This window comes from Nicotiana tabacum, chromosome 19, assembly GCF_000715075.1.
Source record: "Nicotiana tabacum cultivar K326 chromosome 19, ASM71507v2, whole genome shotgun sequence".
Classification (NCBI taxonomy): domain Eukaryota; kingdom Viridiplantae; phylum Streptophyta; class Magnoliopsida; order Solanales; family Solanaceae; genus Nicotiana; species Nicotiana tabacum.
The window spans coordinates 148,340,308-148,357,304 of record NC_134098.1 but is presented as its reverse complement, the minus strand read 5'-3'; the positions used below and the strand labels follow the sequence as shown (position 1 = coordinate 148,357,304).

General features: G+C 34.7%; 2 protein-coding genes across 2 annotated transcripts; one reads left to right on the top strand and one right to left on the bottom strand.

The window, feature by feature from the left end:
• Positions 1–1,941: 1,941 nt before the first annotated feature.
• Positions 1,942–10,228, top strand: LOC107812934 (serine/threonine-protein phosphatase PP2A-5 catalytic subunit-like). The gene is made up of 11 exons (XM_016638125.2): positions 1,942–2,384; positions 3,117–3,173; positions 3,695–3,778; positions 5,026–5,097; positions 5,870–5,941; positions 6,777–6,817; positions 7,859–7,925; positions 9,003–9,194; positions 9,306–9,395; positions 9,480–9,587; positions 9,760–10,228. Exons 1-11 carry the CDS (start codon positions 2,289–2,291, stop codon positions 9,823–9,825), a joined length of 945 nt encoding a protein of 314 aa, XP_016493611.1. The 5' UTR covers positions 1,942–2,288; the 3' UTR covers positions 9,826–10,228.
• Positions 10,229–10,942: 714 nt separating this feature from the next.
• LOC107812935 (short-chain dehydrogenase reductase 3b-like) lies at positions 10,943–12,203 on the bottom strand. Its single transcript, XM_016638126.2, has 2 exons — positions 12,082–12,203; positions 10,943–11,790 (listed from the first exon to the last, which is right to left on the bottom strand). The coding sequence occupies exons 1-2, from the start codon at positions 12,096–12,098 to the stop codon at positions 11,022–11,024; spliced, it is 786 nt and encodes a 261-aa protein (XP_016493612.1). The 5' UTR covers positions 12,099–12,203; the 3' UTR covers positions 10,943–11,021.
• Positions 12,204–16,997: the final 4,794 nt, after the last annotated feature.

Below are 16,997 nucleotides of genomic sequence, written 5' to 3'. Positions count from 1 at the left end.
CTACTATAACTAGTTGTAGAAAATTTCTAAAATCTTACTATATGCTATTTTCTTTCTTTTTTCTTTCTTTTTTCTTTTATTAAATTTCGTGAAGCAGCCAGCTCCAGCTCCACCATATGATTTATTTGCCCCATTGCTAAGGAAAAATCCCCATCTATCATCATCAACCCATCAAAGCTAGGCAAACTAATAAATTTGCAATTAGTGCATAGAGTCATTTTCCTATCACATAAATAACTCCTATATAATCTTCCAAAGTGCATAGAGTCCTTTTCCTATTTGGTCCACCACATCAATACTATGATACTACAAATTATACACCACAAGGAAAAGAAAGGGAGGAGTGGAGAAGAAGAACTATGATCTTTGATTTAGGTACAACTCTTTCGTGAATAATATAAAACTAATAAATTTTGCCAAAAAGTGGAGAAAGTACTAATTTATGCAAAAGAAAGAAAATGCAGTCCTGTGATAAACTATTAAAGTGACATGTAACCAGAAACTATCAGTAATAATACCTAGTAGATTGGCTTTGCATGGAAAGAAAGTGACTGAACCCATTTGTTTGCCAACAAATGTCACTGAACTTTTGATCATATCTGTAGCTTTCAAGAAACTTATGAGATCTATAGCAACATTGCAAATTCTTGAAAATCAGAACAGTCCAGAACATTACTTTTTTTCCCTCGTTGAGTAATAATTTGTTACAAGCTTCTACTAAACTAAAAGTGCCTTTTTTTTAATTTAAAAAGAAGTGCTTATTTTGGAGACTTAAAGTGCTTGGCTATAGCCTGTAGGGCGAATTTACTCTATAATGTAGCTTTCATTCTAACAATATATGTGTTACTAAATTAATAGATTAAATAATAAATTAAACCTAGTAAATCAAATAAGCCGAGTAGAGTACTCAAACCTATAATATTCAAATCTCGGATTTTCCCTTGCTTGGCCAATTTATTGGGGGGGGGGGGATTAGAGCGTGGTTAAAGAAAGTTATTTTATTTGCGAAGAAGCCGAAAAAACTAACTTTTTTAAAATAAAAACAAAAGTTGTTCTAAATCTTTATTCATATTGTCAAAGATATTTCCAAGTATGAACAAACACTAATATCATGCAATATCAATAACTCTAAATTTATGACCAAGGTCCGCTAAACATACTCCATCTCTCTATTTTATAATTTTATATTTATATTTAAATTAAACGAAATTTAAAGTAGTTAAAGTTTCTCGTAATAAATATTTCAAATCTATTTAAGTAATAATGATTTAAGAGTGGATCTTTGTTAAAGAAAGTTATTTTATTTGCGAAGAAGCCGAAAAAACTAACTTTTTTAAAATAAAAATAAAAGTTGTTCTAAATCTTTATTCATATTGTCAAAGATATTTCCAAGTATGAACAAATACTAATATCATGCAATATCAATAACTCTAAATTTATGACCAAGGTCCGGTAAACATACTCCATCTCTCTATTTTATAATTTTATATTTATATTTGAATTAAATGAAATTTAAAGTAGTTAAAGTTTCTCGTAATAAATATTTCAAATCTATTTAAGTAATAATGATTTAAGAGTGGATCTTTGCTTAAATTTTTTTTTTATTTGACGCTCAAAATCACTTATTTTAAAAAGATTGGCCAAACAAAATTATTTCTATAATATTAACAAAAGTATTTCTCGAATGTTTTGATCAAACACAATATGCTACTATCTAAAAATATTTTGTTTTGAAGTTTCATTTGACAATAATCGTTTTCAAAATAAATAAATTTGAAAACTAGGCCGCACATGCACTCTAAAAGAAATTTACTTCATTAATTTTCTAACATAATAACAATTAAGCGAAATAAATACTAAATAATTGAATAATCATAAAACCTCTTTTCTTCAAACCTTTCCACCTCAAATAGTCTGTTCTTTTTCCTTTCCTAGCTCCATTATTCATTTCTTTTCAAGATTGCTATTCTCATTTTGTTTGTTTCCTCTTTCTTTTTTATAATCTCTAGGACTCGGTACGTAGCAGATCGAAAGTTTCAAATAAATAAATCAAATTTTCGTAAAGTCGATAAAGAGTAGATCGACAAATTTCGAGGGCTTTCTCTTTCATTTCTCTTCTTTTCTTCCTCTTCTTCTTCTTCTTCTTCTTCTTTCCCGCAAGGAAAAAAAAGAAAAGAAAAGCAAAGGGCTTTTGTGGGTTGCGGAAAAAATATTCACAAAATCTATTCAAGAAATATATTGGAAAAAAGGTTCTTATTTCTTGAAGTTGAAATTTTGAGTTGTAGAAAATGAGTTCTTCGGATCTGGTAGCAGCGAGCGCACAGGGTAATCTGGATGAGCAGATTTCTCAGCTAATGCAGTGCAAGCCTCTCTCTGAGCCTGATGTATTTACTTCTATCTTTTCTTTATTTACACATTTTTTCATTTCTGGATCTGAGATGATATTTATTTTCTTTATATCCTCTTGCTGTTTGTTTTAAGAAAAAGAAATCTTTTCTAGGATCAATATTATTTATAAAGGATTAATATAACGTATTTGCTGATACTTCAGAATATAGATTGGATTCTTGAGATTTCTTTATATACTCATTGAACTCTGAACTTGTTGTGAGTCATTTAATGTTAAATATTCTTTTTAAAAATCAACTTTTTGGCAAATTCTGAGTTGAGTTTGTAAAGGAAGCAAATTCTTTTCTGTAAAAATGATATATATGTTCTGTTTTTTGGCAATGTAATAATTTTTATTACATTTGAGTAATAGTTGTCTATTCCTTTGATGTTTGGCAAAGCACTGTCCGAAGTTTCACAAAGGGTAGAAGTTTCAAATCTTTTTTGTTGATTTAGTCCACTCGTGAGTGTTGTTTAGTTTCTCAAGTTGCCAGAGTTCTGCTTGCTATATTCTAATATTCTCTTTCGGGGAGCTTGCAGTTATTCCAGTGTGGAATTTCTGTAATAAGCTCGTGATATTAGACTGACCATGAAGCTCAATTGATTGCAAATTATCTCTTTGGATATGATGTTTCATGCATTGTTTCTTTATTTTCTATTCGGTGTTAGTGTATGTCAGCAGAATGAAAAAGGTATTCACAGCTAATCTCTCGTGTGCTCTGATTTAGGTTAGAGCATTATGCGAGAAGGCCAAAGAGATACTAATGGAAGAAAGTAATGTTCAGGTATAAACTTTTACATGCTCAAAAATTTTCTGTTGCTTTGTACTGAGTGTTCGAAAATTACTACCAAGATGTAGGCTCTTCTCACTGCTCTTATCCCCGTCTTTTTGAAAAGTTATATCTATTTTGGTTATATGGCAGTTACAGTTCAGTACAAATAGATGCACTTTTTTGTCTTTTACCAGTTATAAAAAGTCCCACGGTTTGTGCTCGCTTTTCTCCTTTTTGCCTTCTTTTATTTCAAGATCTAAGTGATGACTAGTTATTTTTCCCCTTGTGACAAGAGTATTCTTACCGCATATCTGTATGATGCACTGATCTGCTTATATTAGCTATAAATTTATGTCTTCCGATTTCATGAGATTATGTATTTACTCTTTGGCCTGAATTTGATTTGTTCTTATTTACGATAGACCCTTGTGGTCCGGCCCTTTCCCGGACCCCGCGCATAGCGGGGGCTTAGTGCACCGGGCTGCTGCCCTCTTTGGCCTGATTTTGATTTGTTCTTATTTTTTGTTTTGCAGCCAGTAAAAAGCCCTGTGACTATATGTGGTGATATCCATGGACAATTCCATGATCTCGCCGAGCTTTTTAGGATTGGCGGACAGGTAATTGCTAATTTCTTCTTGGTGTAGACACTTTTATTACTAATTTTCTTTGGATGATGGATAAAGGCATTTGTTTATGTAGGTATAAGAAAAAAATGTTGGAATAAAAAGGAAAAGATTATGTCTAATTTTTTTATATAACCGTGGTGTCCGGGCCAGCTTGCACACAGAAAGGTAAAAACTAATTTGAGTGTCAAGATGCAATTAGTTCATCTTAAGAATAGAAATCTCTCTTACCAAACACTGTTAAATTGGAGGTGGCAAGTGGTTAATTTACAGCATTACAGCATATATGTTTGCATTGTTAAATGGCTGTCTTCTTATGTTTGTACCATGAGATTTTCTTCTATGATATGATAATAAAACGTGATGGATATTAGACATTTATAGGTTTACCTTTCTAGTACGAATCTAGCTTGCAATAGCAACACGTGCTGTTTGATTACTGTATCAATTTCATTTCAAGCCCATTTGTACTTATTAGTGGCTTGACTTTGCTGGCCACTGCGTTTATGCATGGGAAATTACAGAGACGTACCGTCGTTTGTTTTCTTTTATTATGGAGACCGAAATAGTCGTGGATAACTAGATTATAAGATCCTTCTGGATGAGTTTAGAGAATCTTATTCTCTCTCCTTTTCTTAATTGAAGAAATAATTGGAAAATAAGAAGGTAAGTGCATGTAAAAATCACCCATCTGAACGGTGTCAAACTTTAGGCACTTAGTTGCATAATTGGGCTTGTTTTCTTTGAAAACTAAGGGAAGTTAGAAAAAGCAAAGCAAAGTGGAGGGGGATTCCCAATTGAGTTCCCATCTGCCTAAACCTTGGTGGGTTTATTGGTGCGAGGTAACAGGTGGGCACAAGCTAGTCTGAACACCACTGCTATTAAAAGAAAAGGTAAGGGGGGGAGGAAGGAATGTGAAGGAAAGTTTTTTTCTTTCATTTGTTTGGTTGAGTGGAAATAAGTAGACACAAATATATGATAAGCTTCACCTTTGTTGAAATAATTAATGTGAGCCCAAGAGGAAAAGAAAGGTTTTATCTTTTTCTCTCTCTCCGTGGATATATAAAGCTAACTAGGTAAAATAAAAACTTGTGACTTTCCATTGACTAGTTTCTGAACATAGTCATCATTCTCATAGAGGGATTATATCCATGTAATTTTCATGATACCTTTATTATGTCTAATGCATTTATTACGTATCTGATCATGTTCTTATTTCAGTTTAATTTTCTTATTGGCAGTGTCCAGATACAAATTATCTGTTTATGGGCGATTACGTCGACCGTGGATACTATTCAGTTGAAACTGTTACCGTAAGTAAATAAAGAATGTCTTAATCTGTTGCATTTGTTGCATATAATTTCACGTGAGATTCCAAATGTAGTAATAGTCTCTCCATATAAATATATATGGGGAGATTGCTGTATTTATTCATTTGAATTGGTGATGGTAAAGGATTCTGCCGGAATCATGTAATGTTGAGATTTTCCTTTACATAAGTTTTTGACCAGTTGTTGAGTACTCATGTAGGGTATAGTAAGCAGGTAAAAATTAAAAAACAAAAACAGAATAATACCTTCACATGCTTTTTTTCCTTCTTTTAGTTAAGTTCAAAACAAACTATCTTGTCTTCACTCATTTCAATTACTACTATACTAAATAATCCCTAGCTCCCTTCAATGTGATCATCTATCCGAACTTCCATTATCTCAATGCTGGCCGAGGGATGCTGAATAAAATTTGATGTGGAATATGTCATATGATTGTTCTCTGTCTTCTCGATTTTAAAAGGGCAGCCCGGTGCACAAGGCATCCCGCGTTCATGCAGGGTCCGAGGAAGGGCTGCTTCCAAGGGGTGTGATGTAGACAACCTACCATAATGCAAGCATTAATGGCTGCTTCATTGGCTCGAACACGTGACCTATAGGTCTTCTTGATTTTATCTCTTAAAACATACGAGGGCTTTCCACCTTTTCATTGTCTATAATAGCGTCTGATTTATTAGGTCAAGACCTGCATTTATCTGAATAACTTTTGGCTTAAAATCTGAGTAGCTGAAGAGTTCATGTAAACTTGATTTTACAGCTATTGGTAGCTCTGAAAGTACGTTATCCTCAGCGATTAACAATTCTCAGAGGAAATCATGAAAGCCGACAGGTATCAATGAGATTATTTTTCGAGATCTCTTGCTTAGTTTAATATTGTTGGGCCAATTGTTTCATTTTGCTTTCTGGTTTAATCATCCTTTTCACTGGAGTTGAAACAGATTTCTGGTTAGAATTAGTTTAAATAGTTTATCTTACAGCCTTACATATAGGTTCATCTTCCATTCTAGCTAATACTGGTGCATTGATGGTTTCCTCATGATCTTTTATAATAGATCTTCTCATTCATTCCATTTTTCGTTGTGATTTTCTTTTTCCCCTCTTTGCTCCAATCTTTTTATATAAGTTCTCCCCTCCTTGGGATTGGGGGTTGATGGCTGTGGACAGGAATGGCCATGTACAGGACATTTACTTTGACAATTGATTTTTTTTTTTAGTAGCACCTGGTTAAAGCTATTCTCACAAGATCTTTGTTACACTCCATATATCTGTATCCAATGAATATCTTCTAGCATAATTTTCTGGTAGAATTTCTGCTAGGTGCTTTGACTTCCAACCTTGATTTGGGATTGAGGCATACTAGATTGATTGCTTGAGTTCCAACCCTGGCCCAGCATTTCTGAGCTTTCATTTACCTTGATTTTCAAAGTGTTATTTGCTAACTCTGGCCCAGTTTACCTGTTTTTGGATTACATTTTGGTGTCAATTTCCTCCATTTTCAAGGAGTACTTGGTCACTGGCAAACTGATGGGAGGAAGATGTCATAGCTTTCTGTTGACTGAGGATATAGTGAAAATTTAACGAGGAACTTTTTTCTCTCTGGCTCTTTTAAAGTAAGCTAAACTTTTGCTGAATGCCATTTTCTGAATGTTACATCCTTAATGCAGATCACACAAGTCTATGGGTTCTATGATGAATGCTTGCGGAAGTGAGTTCTTTAGACTATGGTGCTATATCCAGTCCCAAGTAAATTCTATCTTGCTGTTAATGTTGCTTAATGTTTGGTAAAACTTAGCTGACTTCATTCCGAAGATAAGCATGTGAACACCAGACCATGTAAAGGTCAGGTGTTCTACACTTCTCTTATTTGTTGAGCACAGGACATCTATATATAGAATTTATCGCCGAGAGAAAAATCTGGAAACTAAAAGCACCTACTGGGAAAAAGGGGAAGACAAAATCTGAAATAGTAATAATAAGTAAAAAAAGAGTTCATGACTCGTAACAAGGCTTCTTTACCATATACCAAGTTTAGTGTTTGCTGTTGCATTATGTCTCATACATTGATTTTTCTCTTATAACAGTTTTTATGCATTAAGAAATATTATATATATTTGTCAAATGCTGGTTGAGTACTCATAAGCCTATTTGATAAAGCTGCAAGCTAAATACTGCTCCTAAAGTTAGGAGTGGCTTCCAGTTTATCCTCACTAGTTCATTTAATTGTTCATTCCTTTTTTATGAATTTGCTGTGTCAAATTCTTAGCTTTTATAAGAAGGCCAGGCTATACCCTCCTTTCAAACTGTAACTTTTACATCTACAAGTGGTAATGAGAACTTGGAATTTTAAAAAAAAGAAATTCATTCTTGTGTGCTAAAGTTATATGTGGAAGGTTTTTATAATTGTTACCCTTTCATGATATTTGGGGGTGTGGAGTGGGGAATGGAATTAATGCCCATAAGGAGGCAGATCTATAAAAATTGCTTTCGGGGGGCGAGAAATATTGTGTTGTTTGACTTTTTTGTCCTTGCTCTTTTATACCTGTTTAATACTTCTTTATCTGTTAGGATTTATTCTGATTTAATTTTAGCTAGCTGCATATATTTTGCCTGCACACAGATATGAGAGCTTATACTTAGATATAGAGCTGATTTCTGTGGCTCTGGTTGATGGTGTGGTCATTTGTGTATTCTCTTCCTCTTATATACATCTGATGCTGATATGTAAAGCATTTTGTTTTCTTGACAGGTACGGCAATGCTAATGTCTGGAAAACATTTACTGATCTATTTGATTATTTACCTTTGACAGCATTGGTTAGTTAATCATCACTCTTGAAACTTTATCCAAAAATAAAGAAAGACAATCATCACTCTTGCTTAATCTTTACATTCTTTTACACCATCTTATCTTAACAGCAATGTGTAGCCTGCTATAACATTACCTTGTATCCGAGCTCATAGTTTAAGCTTTTTACATTGTCTTATAAACTTTTCCTAAAACTATTAAATCTACACAGTAGCTGCTTAAAGATGTCCCTTAATTCCTGTTGTCTAAAGTGTTAGTTTCTTGTTTGTTGATGGAAGCTATCAGGCACTGCTTCATGTTCTCCTGCTTAATGAGCTGCTTCACTTTTCTTACTCATACATTCTTCAGTAACTTGTAAATGCCAAACAAATAAAACAGAGAGCTTCATGGAAAGCAATAGAAAATTATTGTACCAACTTAGATCAGATAATGCTAGGCAGTTGCAGCCCCAAACCTAGACTTTTCAAGCCAGACAATCTAGAAAATTGGGATATGTGGGGGGGGGGGGGAGCTGGAGGTTGACGGTGGTTTGGGATGGACTAAGAGCTTGTTCCTCTTAGCATTCCTTCTTTCTCTTCTTACGACACTGTTTATCCAAATCTCTATTACGAGGGGGAATGTCTGCATTTAAGAGGTTCCACTATTTGCAGGACGGAAATAAACCTTCAACAGGGTGCTACTGCTTTGCGGTTCACATTAATTTCATAGGAATTTAATGCAAGTTAGAATTTCCTCATTTCTTTAGGAAAGAATAGCAGAGGATTTATTAAGGGCATGCATTCTTAGAATTAATTTTGGAAAAATGCCTTCTTCTTGTTAGCTCAACATCTGCATTCCAATATCAGAAGCCATGGCTAGGTTGAATACTTCGCTGTAGATTAATCGTCTGTACCAAGTTTTCCTACATTCTATCCGGCAAGTGCAGTTGCTTCAGATTGGCTTCTGTGGTTTTGGAAGATACAACTGCCTGTTGATGACCCATTTGATATATTTATGACTGCACTTGGACATTTACCATGATAAATCTCTCTTGTAAGTGGAAGAATTCGCTTTCGTTTACTCGTGTTGCCAATGTCAAATTCTAGGTTGAATCCGAAATTTTTTGTTTGCATGGAGGATTATCTCCATCTATTGAAACCCTTGATAATGTAAGAAGTTTTGACCGTGTCCAAGAAGTCCCCCATGAAGGGGCCATGTGCGATCTTTTGTGGTCAGACCCAGATGATCGTTGTGGTTGGGGGATGTCACCCCGCGGTGCTGGATACACTTTTGGGCAGGTATTTTTACTGTATACTTGAGGGTTCTTATTTCCATCCTCTATTCTTGAGGATTTCTTTTCAGATTTTCATCTCGCAAACAAATAAATGCCGCACCTGCCTGTAATACAGGACATCTCTGAGCAATTTCACCATACCAACAATCTAAAGCTGATAGCTCGAGCTCATCAGCTGGTCATGGAGGGATATAACTGGAGCCATGTAACTTAAATTACTTCCTCCTTTTTATACATCTTACGATACCATTCCTTTGAAAGTCCCTTGAGATTGTAACATCTGCCACAGGAACAAAAGGTTGTCACTATTTTTAGTGCACCAAATTATTGTTATCGATGTGGAAACATGGCCTCTATTTTGGAGGTTGACGACTGCAGAGGGCACACGTTTATCCAGGTGCTTATCCGTCTTTCTCCTTTGAGAAATGCCTTTTGTTATAATCTAACTTTGAGTCTTATATTCCCAGAATTAAGCCTTAAATCTACTGACATCTCGCTGCAATTTTTGAATGTAACTGTGAAATGTAAGGTCTAATGTGGTCAATTAATTACAAACCATGTCATTGCAGTTTGATCCAGCTCCAAGAAGGGGAGAACCGGATGTAACACGACGAACCCCTGATTACTTCTTATAAAATGGAGAACCATTTCCGTTGTCTACCAATAGCTGGTTTTGCTATATTTTCCATCTGCTGTCGAGATATGAGCATAATTATGGCAAAGCTATCTACTCTTGGGAGGTAATCCATGGACTAAGAAGCTTGTAATATGCTAGGCCAGGTCCCCTTGGTTTAAGTCATATTCTAACCTATGTTAGGAATATTAGAGTGGGGAAATGCAGCCAGCAAAGCTGTATTGTATCATTTCATGGAGACTTCTTTTCGGTTGTTCCATTCATGTTTTGATCTTCAGTCTTAGTGTGATATTTCTCTCAAAGTTGTCATATGTTGTTGCAAGGAAGTATGTTGTGTAAAGTCAAAAATCCACTTTACAGTGTAACTTTTACCTTGTTAATGCAGCCGATCCTTTCTTGTGAAATTGGTTTCTTTTCTTTGTGATGATCAGCACTTGATGTAGTTAGACCATCTAGATGATTATAGTTGTAGACTTCATCCGGAGGATGCAAATTCAGTTGATTTGATGAAGACATGGTCTTCCATAATAGCTGGGGGGTTGTTGCTATAGTTTGCCCTAATCATTGAGTATGCAATTCTGAAATCATTGATATTGATCAATAAGTTCAGTACAGTATGGATCATGCTTTGTTACTTTAGAAGCTATTTAGTGATATAAATTTCAGACACTGAACGGAAGTCTAGTTGTTGATTGAGAATATTCAAAAATTTAATGGTGCGACCCTCTATATGCAGGTCCTAGCAGGTACTATTGGAATAGTCATCAAAAAAGAAGTGCCACTGTTTTGTTAAAATAGCCCCGCGCCAGACTTTTGAATCAATAGGAATTCTGGCAACGTGCTTCAAAAGTCTGGCGTGGGGTTACTTTCCCCACTTTTCTTTACGGGGGCAAAATTTAAACGGTGGCACCAAACAATCCTTTTTGTGCAATTGCCCGATAGTCATTACTAGTTTTGCATCCTATTATAAAAAAATTACTGAGTTATTTGTTCATTCTTTTGAATTGTTAAAAATTGGTTGGAGGTGAATGTGCGAACATTATTACATTAATGAAAGAGTTCTGATTTCTTTCTAATAAAAGCTGAACCAAATCAGAACACGCCTATTTGACGGGATAGACAAACCAAACTTGCTATGCTGCAAGTTACTAGCAGTTATTTTATTAAGAAGATGACATTGCACACTAATGAGAGGATTTAGTAATTCAGCTTCAACATAGAACTGAGGCCGCCATCTACAGCCAAATTATGACCGCTAATGTAAGCGGATTCATCTGACGCCAAGAAAAGTGCTGCTTGTGCTATATGTTCCGTGCTCAACGTAACACCTTTCAAGTGACCATTTCCAGATATTCCAGCTTCCAACGAAGCGGCATCATCGCAGCCGTAGGCTTTGCATACGAGTGGCGTCGCAATGCCATAAGGCGACACGCCGTTCACCCTGACACCGTGCAGTCCTAGCTCGCGCGCCGCCGCTTTCACAATGCCTACGACTGCGTGCTTCGACGCTACGTAGGCCAACGAGGCTGCCCCAGCAAGAATAGACTCAATGCTCGCGTTGCATATGATGGAGCCTCTAACTTGTTTAGCAACCATGACTCGAGCTGCATGCTTGACGGCTAATGCCGTACCTCGCACGTTGACGGCCATTGTTTTGTCAAAGGCCGTCATATCCATGTCGAGAACGCTGCAGAAGTTCAGCGTTCCGACATTGCTAAACATGATGTCGAGAGTGCCGTATTTTTCAACAGCGTAGGCGACAGTTTCCTCGACTTGTTTCTCGTCAGTGACGTCGCAGTGGCGGTAGCTGGCCTTGTCTGTTCCAATGGACGCCACTACTTGGAGACCAAGTTCGTCTTGAATATCGGCAATTACCACGCGAGCCCCATGTTCCACAAACAATCTTGCAGTTGCTTCACCTATACCACTTGCTGCACCCGTAATTACAGCCACTTTGCCCTCCAATCTAGTGCAATAAAATGAATAAACCAAATATTACTACTAAGTTTTAATTTTGTGATGCATGCACATTTTACACTTCAAATTTGTACCAAGCTAAATAATTTGCATCTTTTCCAAATGCATGTATAAAGTAAAATGGAGTAGACATGTACGCTAGAGACGTCCTGCTGATGGTGATAGGATGTTATTAACTGATTAAACGACACAGATTTGAGACAGCTAGCTAATTCAAATGAGCAAGAGACCAAAGACAAAAAGAAATTAAAAGGACAATTGGCACTATGTATATAATTACCTGAGCTTATTTGCCATTGCGAGTACAAGATGAACTTCCTTGTTGCAACAACTGGTTAAATTACTTGGTTTTTATAGAGGCGTCTGCTGGCTGAGATTCCCCTCCAGCTACAGGACAATAACGTCTCCTCTGCATCCACAAATATATATTAATCCGGTTGCCGAATTGAACTGTTGTATTCAGTGCTTTTTTCTTTTCTTTTTTTGGGGGAAGTTCTCCATTTAATTTTGTTGCTTCCTCAAAACTAACACGGCGGGTAATGGGCATTCATGAAAATGCTTCCTCAAAACTAACGTAGGGCGGGTAATGGGCATTTAAGAGGCATGAAATTAAGTATGCACATATATGATTAACACTTGGTAGACATGCAATATAAACCAGAATGCAAAAAACACTTGGTAGGCATGCAATATAATTGCTCTCTTCCACATATATGATTAACACTTGGTAGACATGCAATATAAACCAGAATGCAAAAAACACTTGGTAGGCATGCAATATAATTGTTCTCTTCAACCACAATGCAGAAACACTCTTACATTCAATAATACTATATACTCCCTCCGTTTCAAAAAAAAAAAAAAAAAACCTTTCATTTTTTGCGAATTCAAATAAGGTTTTCTTTGATTATGATTTTTGCAAATAGTTTTTAAGCTATGGTAACCTATAGTGCTTCTCAAAAGATGTCAATTTTATTTTAAAAAATTAAAAGAATCTATGTGAATTCACACCAAAAATTAGTTAATTTAACTCTAGTATTCAAACAAATTGGAACAAATGGAGTATTAAATACTGAGGCAACAGATGTCGTTTATGGCATCGATATTGACTAGTTCGGCTAGATTTTTACAAACACTAAACAACATAGGTCTTAATACATGGACCCCTTCTTTGTCCGCCAGCATCCTAGACTCAACAAAGGTGGGGGAACAGCAAAACGTAACAATTTATTCATTAAATGTATTTTATTTTTGAATTCATGAACTTTCTTTACTGTCTCTCGTTAATCAATATTTTGGACACTGCCATTCAAATATTTCTGTCACCACATTTATATTCATCGCAGTTTTGGGCATGTGAAGTGAAAAAACTTAAATGCCACAGTAAGAAGGTGTGAGCGATAAATTTTGGTGGGTATGAGAAGAGGTAGAGGGAGACCAAAGAAGTGTTGGGAAGAGGTGATCAGGTAGAACATGATGCGACTTCAACTTACCAAGGACATGACCCTTGATAGGAGGGTGTGAAGGTCGAGAATTAGGATAGAAGCTTAGTCCAACGTATTTCTATTCCGTACGGGGGTATCATGATTAGTCTGGTAGTGTCTTGTTCTAAGATTGCTAGTGTTACATGTTGTTTTCCTACGATCTGCTTCAGTTACTAGTATCTTGTTGTTGTTACTGCTCGTTGTTATTACTTCCTTCCATCTATTTTCCTGGCTTTTAGATTAATTGCTATTGTTATCTTTCTGGCTTTTGTTGTTGATATTGCTTGTTTCTATTATTTCTTTTCATCTTTCTTGAGTCGAGACGTGCATTTCGGCGAAGCTATAGAATACAAATTATCGAGAAGCTTTTAAGCAACTGTATAATATAACTGGGAATAGACTATGAACAATAAAAAAAGAGGAAAACACATTAAACCTAATGTATTTCGTAACATGGAAAAACTAAATAAAGACATACGTAGATGTGTAGGAGTAATACATAGGTTCTCAGCATTACTATTCCAGGTATTTGTTATTCCTAGCAATGCGTAGATGTTAGTAAAGATTAATGTTTTGCTATATATGCAGCAAATTTGCTTATAATTTATGTTATACTCGATCTCTTTCGCCTATGCACATAATCAATCTGGTAAAATATTTCTAAATACTTATTGTTACTTTAAAAATCCTGTTTTATTTCTCTTGATGCAAGAGGTGTCAATGTTAGCCTATGCTCAACTCGTCTAAAGTTAGATAGGTTATTATTTGAATGGGATACGGGTAATTATGGACGGTTCAAAATGGGCTAAACTCAAGATGGATTGCCAAAGATTGGGCTAAAAGAGTGAAACCCAATCAATATTTTCTTTTGAGAAGAATTAACCTAAATAGCTTCTCACCCAACTGCTTAATCTAAAAATAGTCGGCTGATGTATAATATAAGTATAATCTATATGTAATATGTGTATAGTTATATATAATCAATATATAATTTATGTATACTGGCTAGAAAAAATAGATAGTGAATCTAACCGGCTATTCATGCAAAAATCCCTTAATTTGAACAAAACTAGTTAGTACTAATTTTCAACATAATGTATAAACAATAAAGAATGGTGATGTTACTATGCTTTTTCTGTCCCGAAAGTCTATCGAAAATAGTCTCTCTAGCGTAGGAATAAGGCTGCGTATACACTTCCTCCCCAGACTCCACTTCTGGATTACACTGAATTTTTTGTTGTTGTTGTCGTAGTAGTATCAAAAATAAAGAATGGAATAACTGGATAGAGAGAAAAAAATTGACCCGATCATAGGTGATCCAACTCAAATCTACTTTTACTTGGCAGTCTAAATTTCGCTAATGGTGTCAAGAAATTTTTACCCTATTAATGTAGTTTAACCTTTAATAATAAGTTAGTTATCAATTTATTAAATTATTAATTAATGCTCATGGTTAAAATTACCTATAATTATTTTATAAGTGACATGATTATATAAATCTTGTTTAAAATTTATGGAACTTATGTAAGACGTTCTTTCAAGAAAATTAAGGAGCATGAGAAGGAAAAGCAATTACTAAAGGCTCAACGAGAGAGCAGTGCCCATTTAGAATGAAATGTTCTTACAATACATGTATTACTTTACTACCATGAAATCAATTTATAAACTATGATGAATAACTAATTGATATGAACCTTCGTTGTTTCTATTCAATTTGTTTTATAATGGCATCGAAGAAAATATTAAACTTTTCGAGAAAATGGTAAAATTGTAGTTTAGAAACTAAAAAGAAAATTATATAGCTATAGATCATAGAATCGTATAGGGTTAAGAGATATGGACGGACTTTTTTGAGCACATGGGAATCATCAATATATTTAACTATTGCTAGCCTTTTTCAGATAATTAAGCTGTCTGGATATAAATTTTGGCAACCTTTTAAATAAAAAAAATAAAAAACATTGTTTGTTCATGGAAATTAACCAGATTTTTGAAAAACAATTGAATTTTTCTTTTCTAGTTCCAAAAACTGGCCCTTCCACTCATAAAACTTCACAATTTTTCAAGTAAAATGCATGTTCAAACACAACTTCAACTTCCAAAAATTATTTTTAAACACAACTTCAAAAATTCTTTTTTTGAGTTTCAACCAAATCTATGTCCAAATGCTAGCTAAATATTTTTGGTTTATTTTCCTTCAAATTTGGTGAAAATAACACGGGTTAGCTAGTTTTCGGACTGGTAAAAAATAATCATCGTTTGCAAAGTCATTGAAAAATAGCTACTATTTTGCCGAAACACGAAAATTTACAGCATAATATGCTGGATTATGGAGCTCATGCGTATAAACTTCCAGCATATTATGTTGGAACTCCAGTACACGAAAAGCTCCAACACAATATGCTGGATTATGGAGTTGATGCGTATAAACTTCCAGCATATTATGTTGGAACTCCAGCACATTATGCTGGAATCTCATATGTAAAAATTTCGAACTCCAGCATATTATGCTGAAATTTTTCCGAATTTTTAAGGGTATTTTTGTTCAGATTTTATCTTTACTTAAAAAAGTGGATGAATTTCAATTACTTTTAAAACCGTGACTATTTTTAAATTACCAGTTGTAAATCTGATTTCTAGAAAGATGGTCTATGATTGAAGAAAGTGTCCTCAAGCAAAAAATTCAGGACTATGTGGATCAAGTTAGGCGACTCAAATACAAAGTACTTTGCAGCAGTAGTGAAGGAAAGGAATCATAGAAAGCATATAGTGGAACTTACCTGCTTGACATGTATCAAGTTAACTGATCCAGATGACATCAAGGAGAAGATTATACAATTTTATAAAGGTCTGATGGGGTCGTCTGCCCCAAGCTTACCGGCAGTTAATAAAGTTACAATGCCGAGAGGACCAATGCTAACACAAGCACAAAAAGTTGAACTATGTGCACCAGTCTTTGAGCTAGAAATATATGAGGGACTGACCTCTATTGGAGATGATAAAGCCCCGGGTATTGATTGTTTTAATGCATACATTTCTTTAAGAAAACATGGTATATCATTAAAGAGGAAGTGATAGCAGCTGTTAAAGAGTTCTTTAGCATTGGGAAGATTTTCAGAGCTTGTAATTGTACCTCAATCACATTAGTTCCCAAAAATGCAAATCCTACTACAATCAAAGAGTATAGGCCAATTGCTTGTTGTACAGTGCTATACAAGTTGATCCTAGCCTCAAGAATGCAAAAAGTTATAGCCACTATCATCTGTGATGCTCAGGCAGGATTTATCCCGGAAAGAAAAATTGCAGATAACATTATATTAGGGGTGAATGCTTTTATATTTGTTGAATAATTTTTAATATATTTAACTTATATTAAAAGAATTAAGTACTTTTAAATTTTATTTTCATATTTTACTTAAATAAAATGAAAAGATTTAATTATTGCCTGTAATAACAAATTTTTAAGATTATTTATTTACTTATAATATTAACTATTAAGTAAATCTATTAATGTCCTTATTCGTAATTTGATACTTAAAAGTATTTTCTGAAAACTTTGACCAAACACAAATTATTGCTCAAAAGTGCTTTTCAGAGTGATTAGCCAGACACAAACTGCTTCTCTCCGAAAGTACTTTTTTCAAAAGAACTTTTAAAAAAAGTACTTCTCAAAATTAAGCTTGGCATAAAGCTGATTGATTCATACTGTCGA

What these genes read in the sequence shown, in the direction of transcription:
- LOC107812934 (XM_016638125.2), top strand. Translation starts at nt 2,289, where the DNA reads ATGAGTTCTTCGGATCTGGTAGCAGCGAGCGCACAGGGTAATCTGGAT. An exon ending in ATTCAGTTGAAACTGTTACC is followed by an intron (nt 5,098 to 5,869) that starts GTAAGTAAATAA and finishes TTGATTTTACAG; the next exon opens with CTATTGGTAGCTCTGAAAGT. An exon ending in GAAATCATGAAAGCCGACAG is followed by an intron (nt 5,942 to 6,776) that starts GTATCAATGAGA and finishes TCCTTAATGCAG; the next exon opens with ATCACACAAGTCTATGGGTT.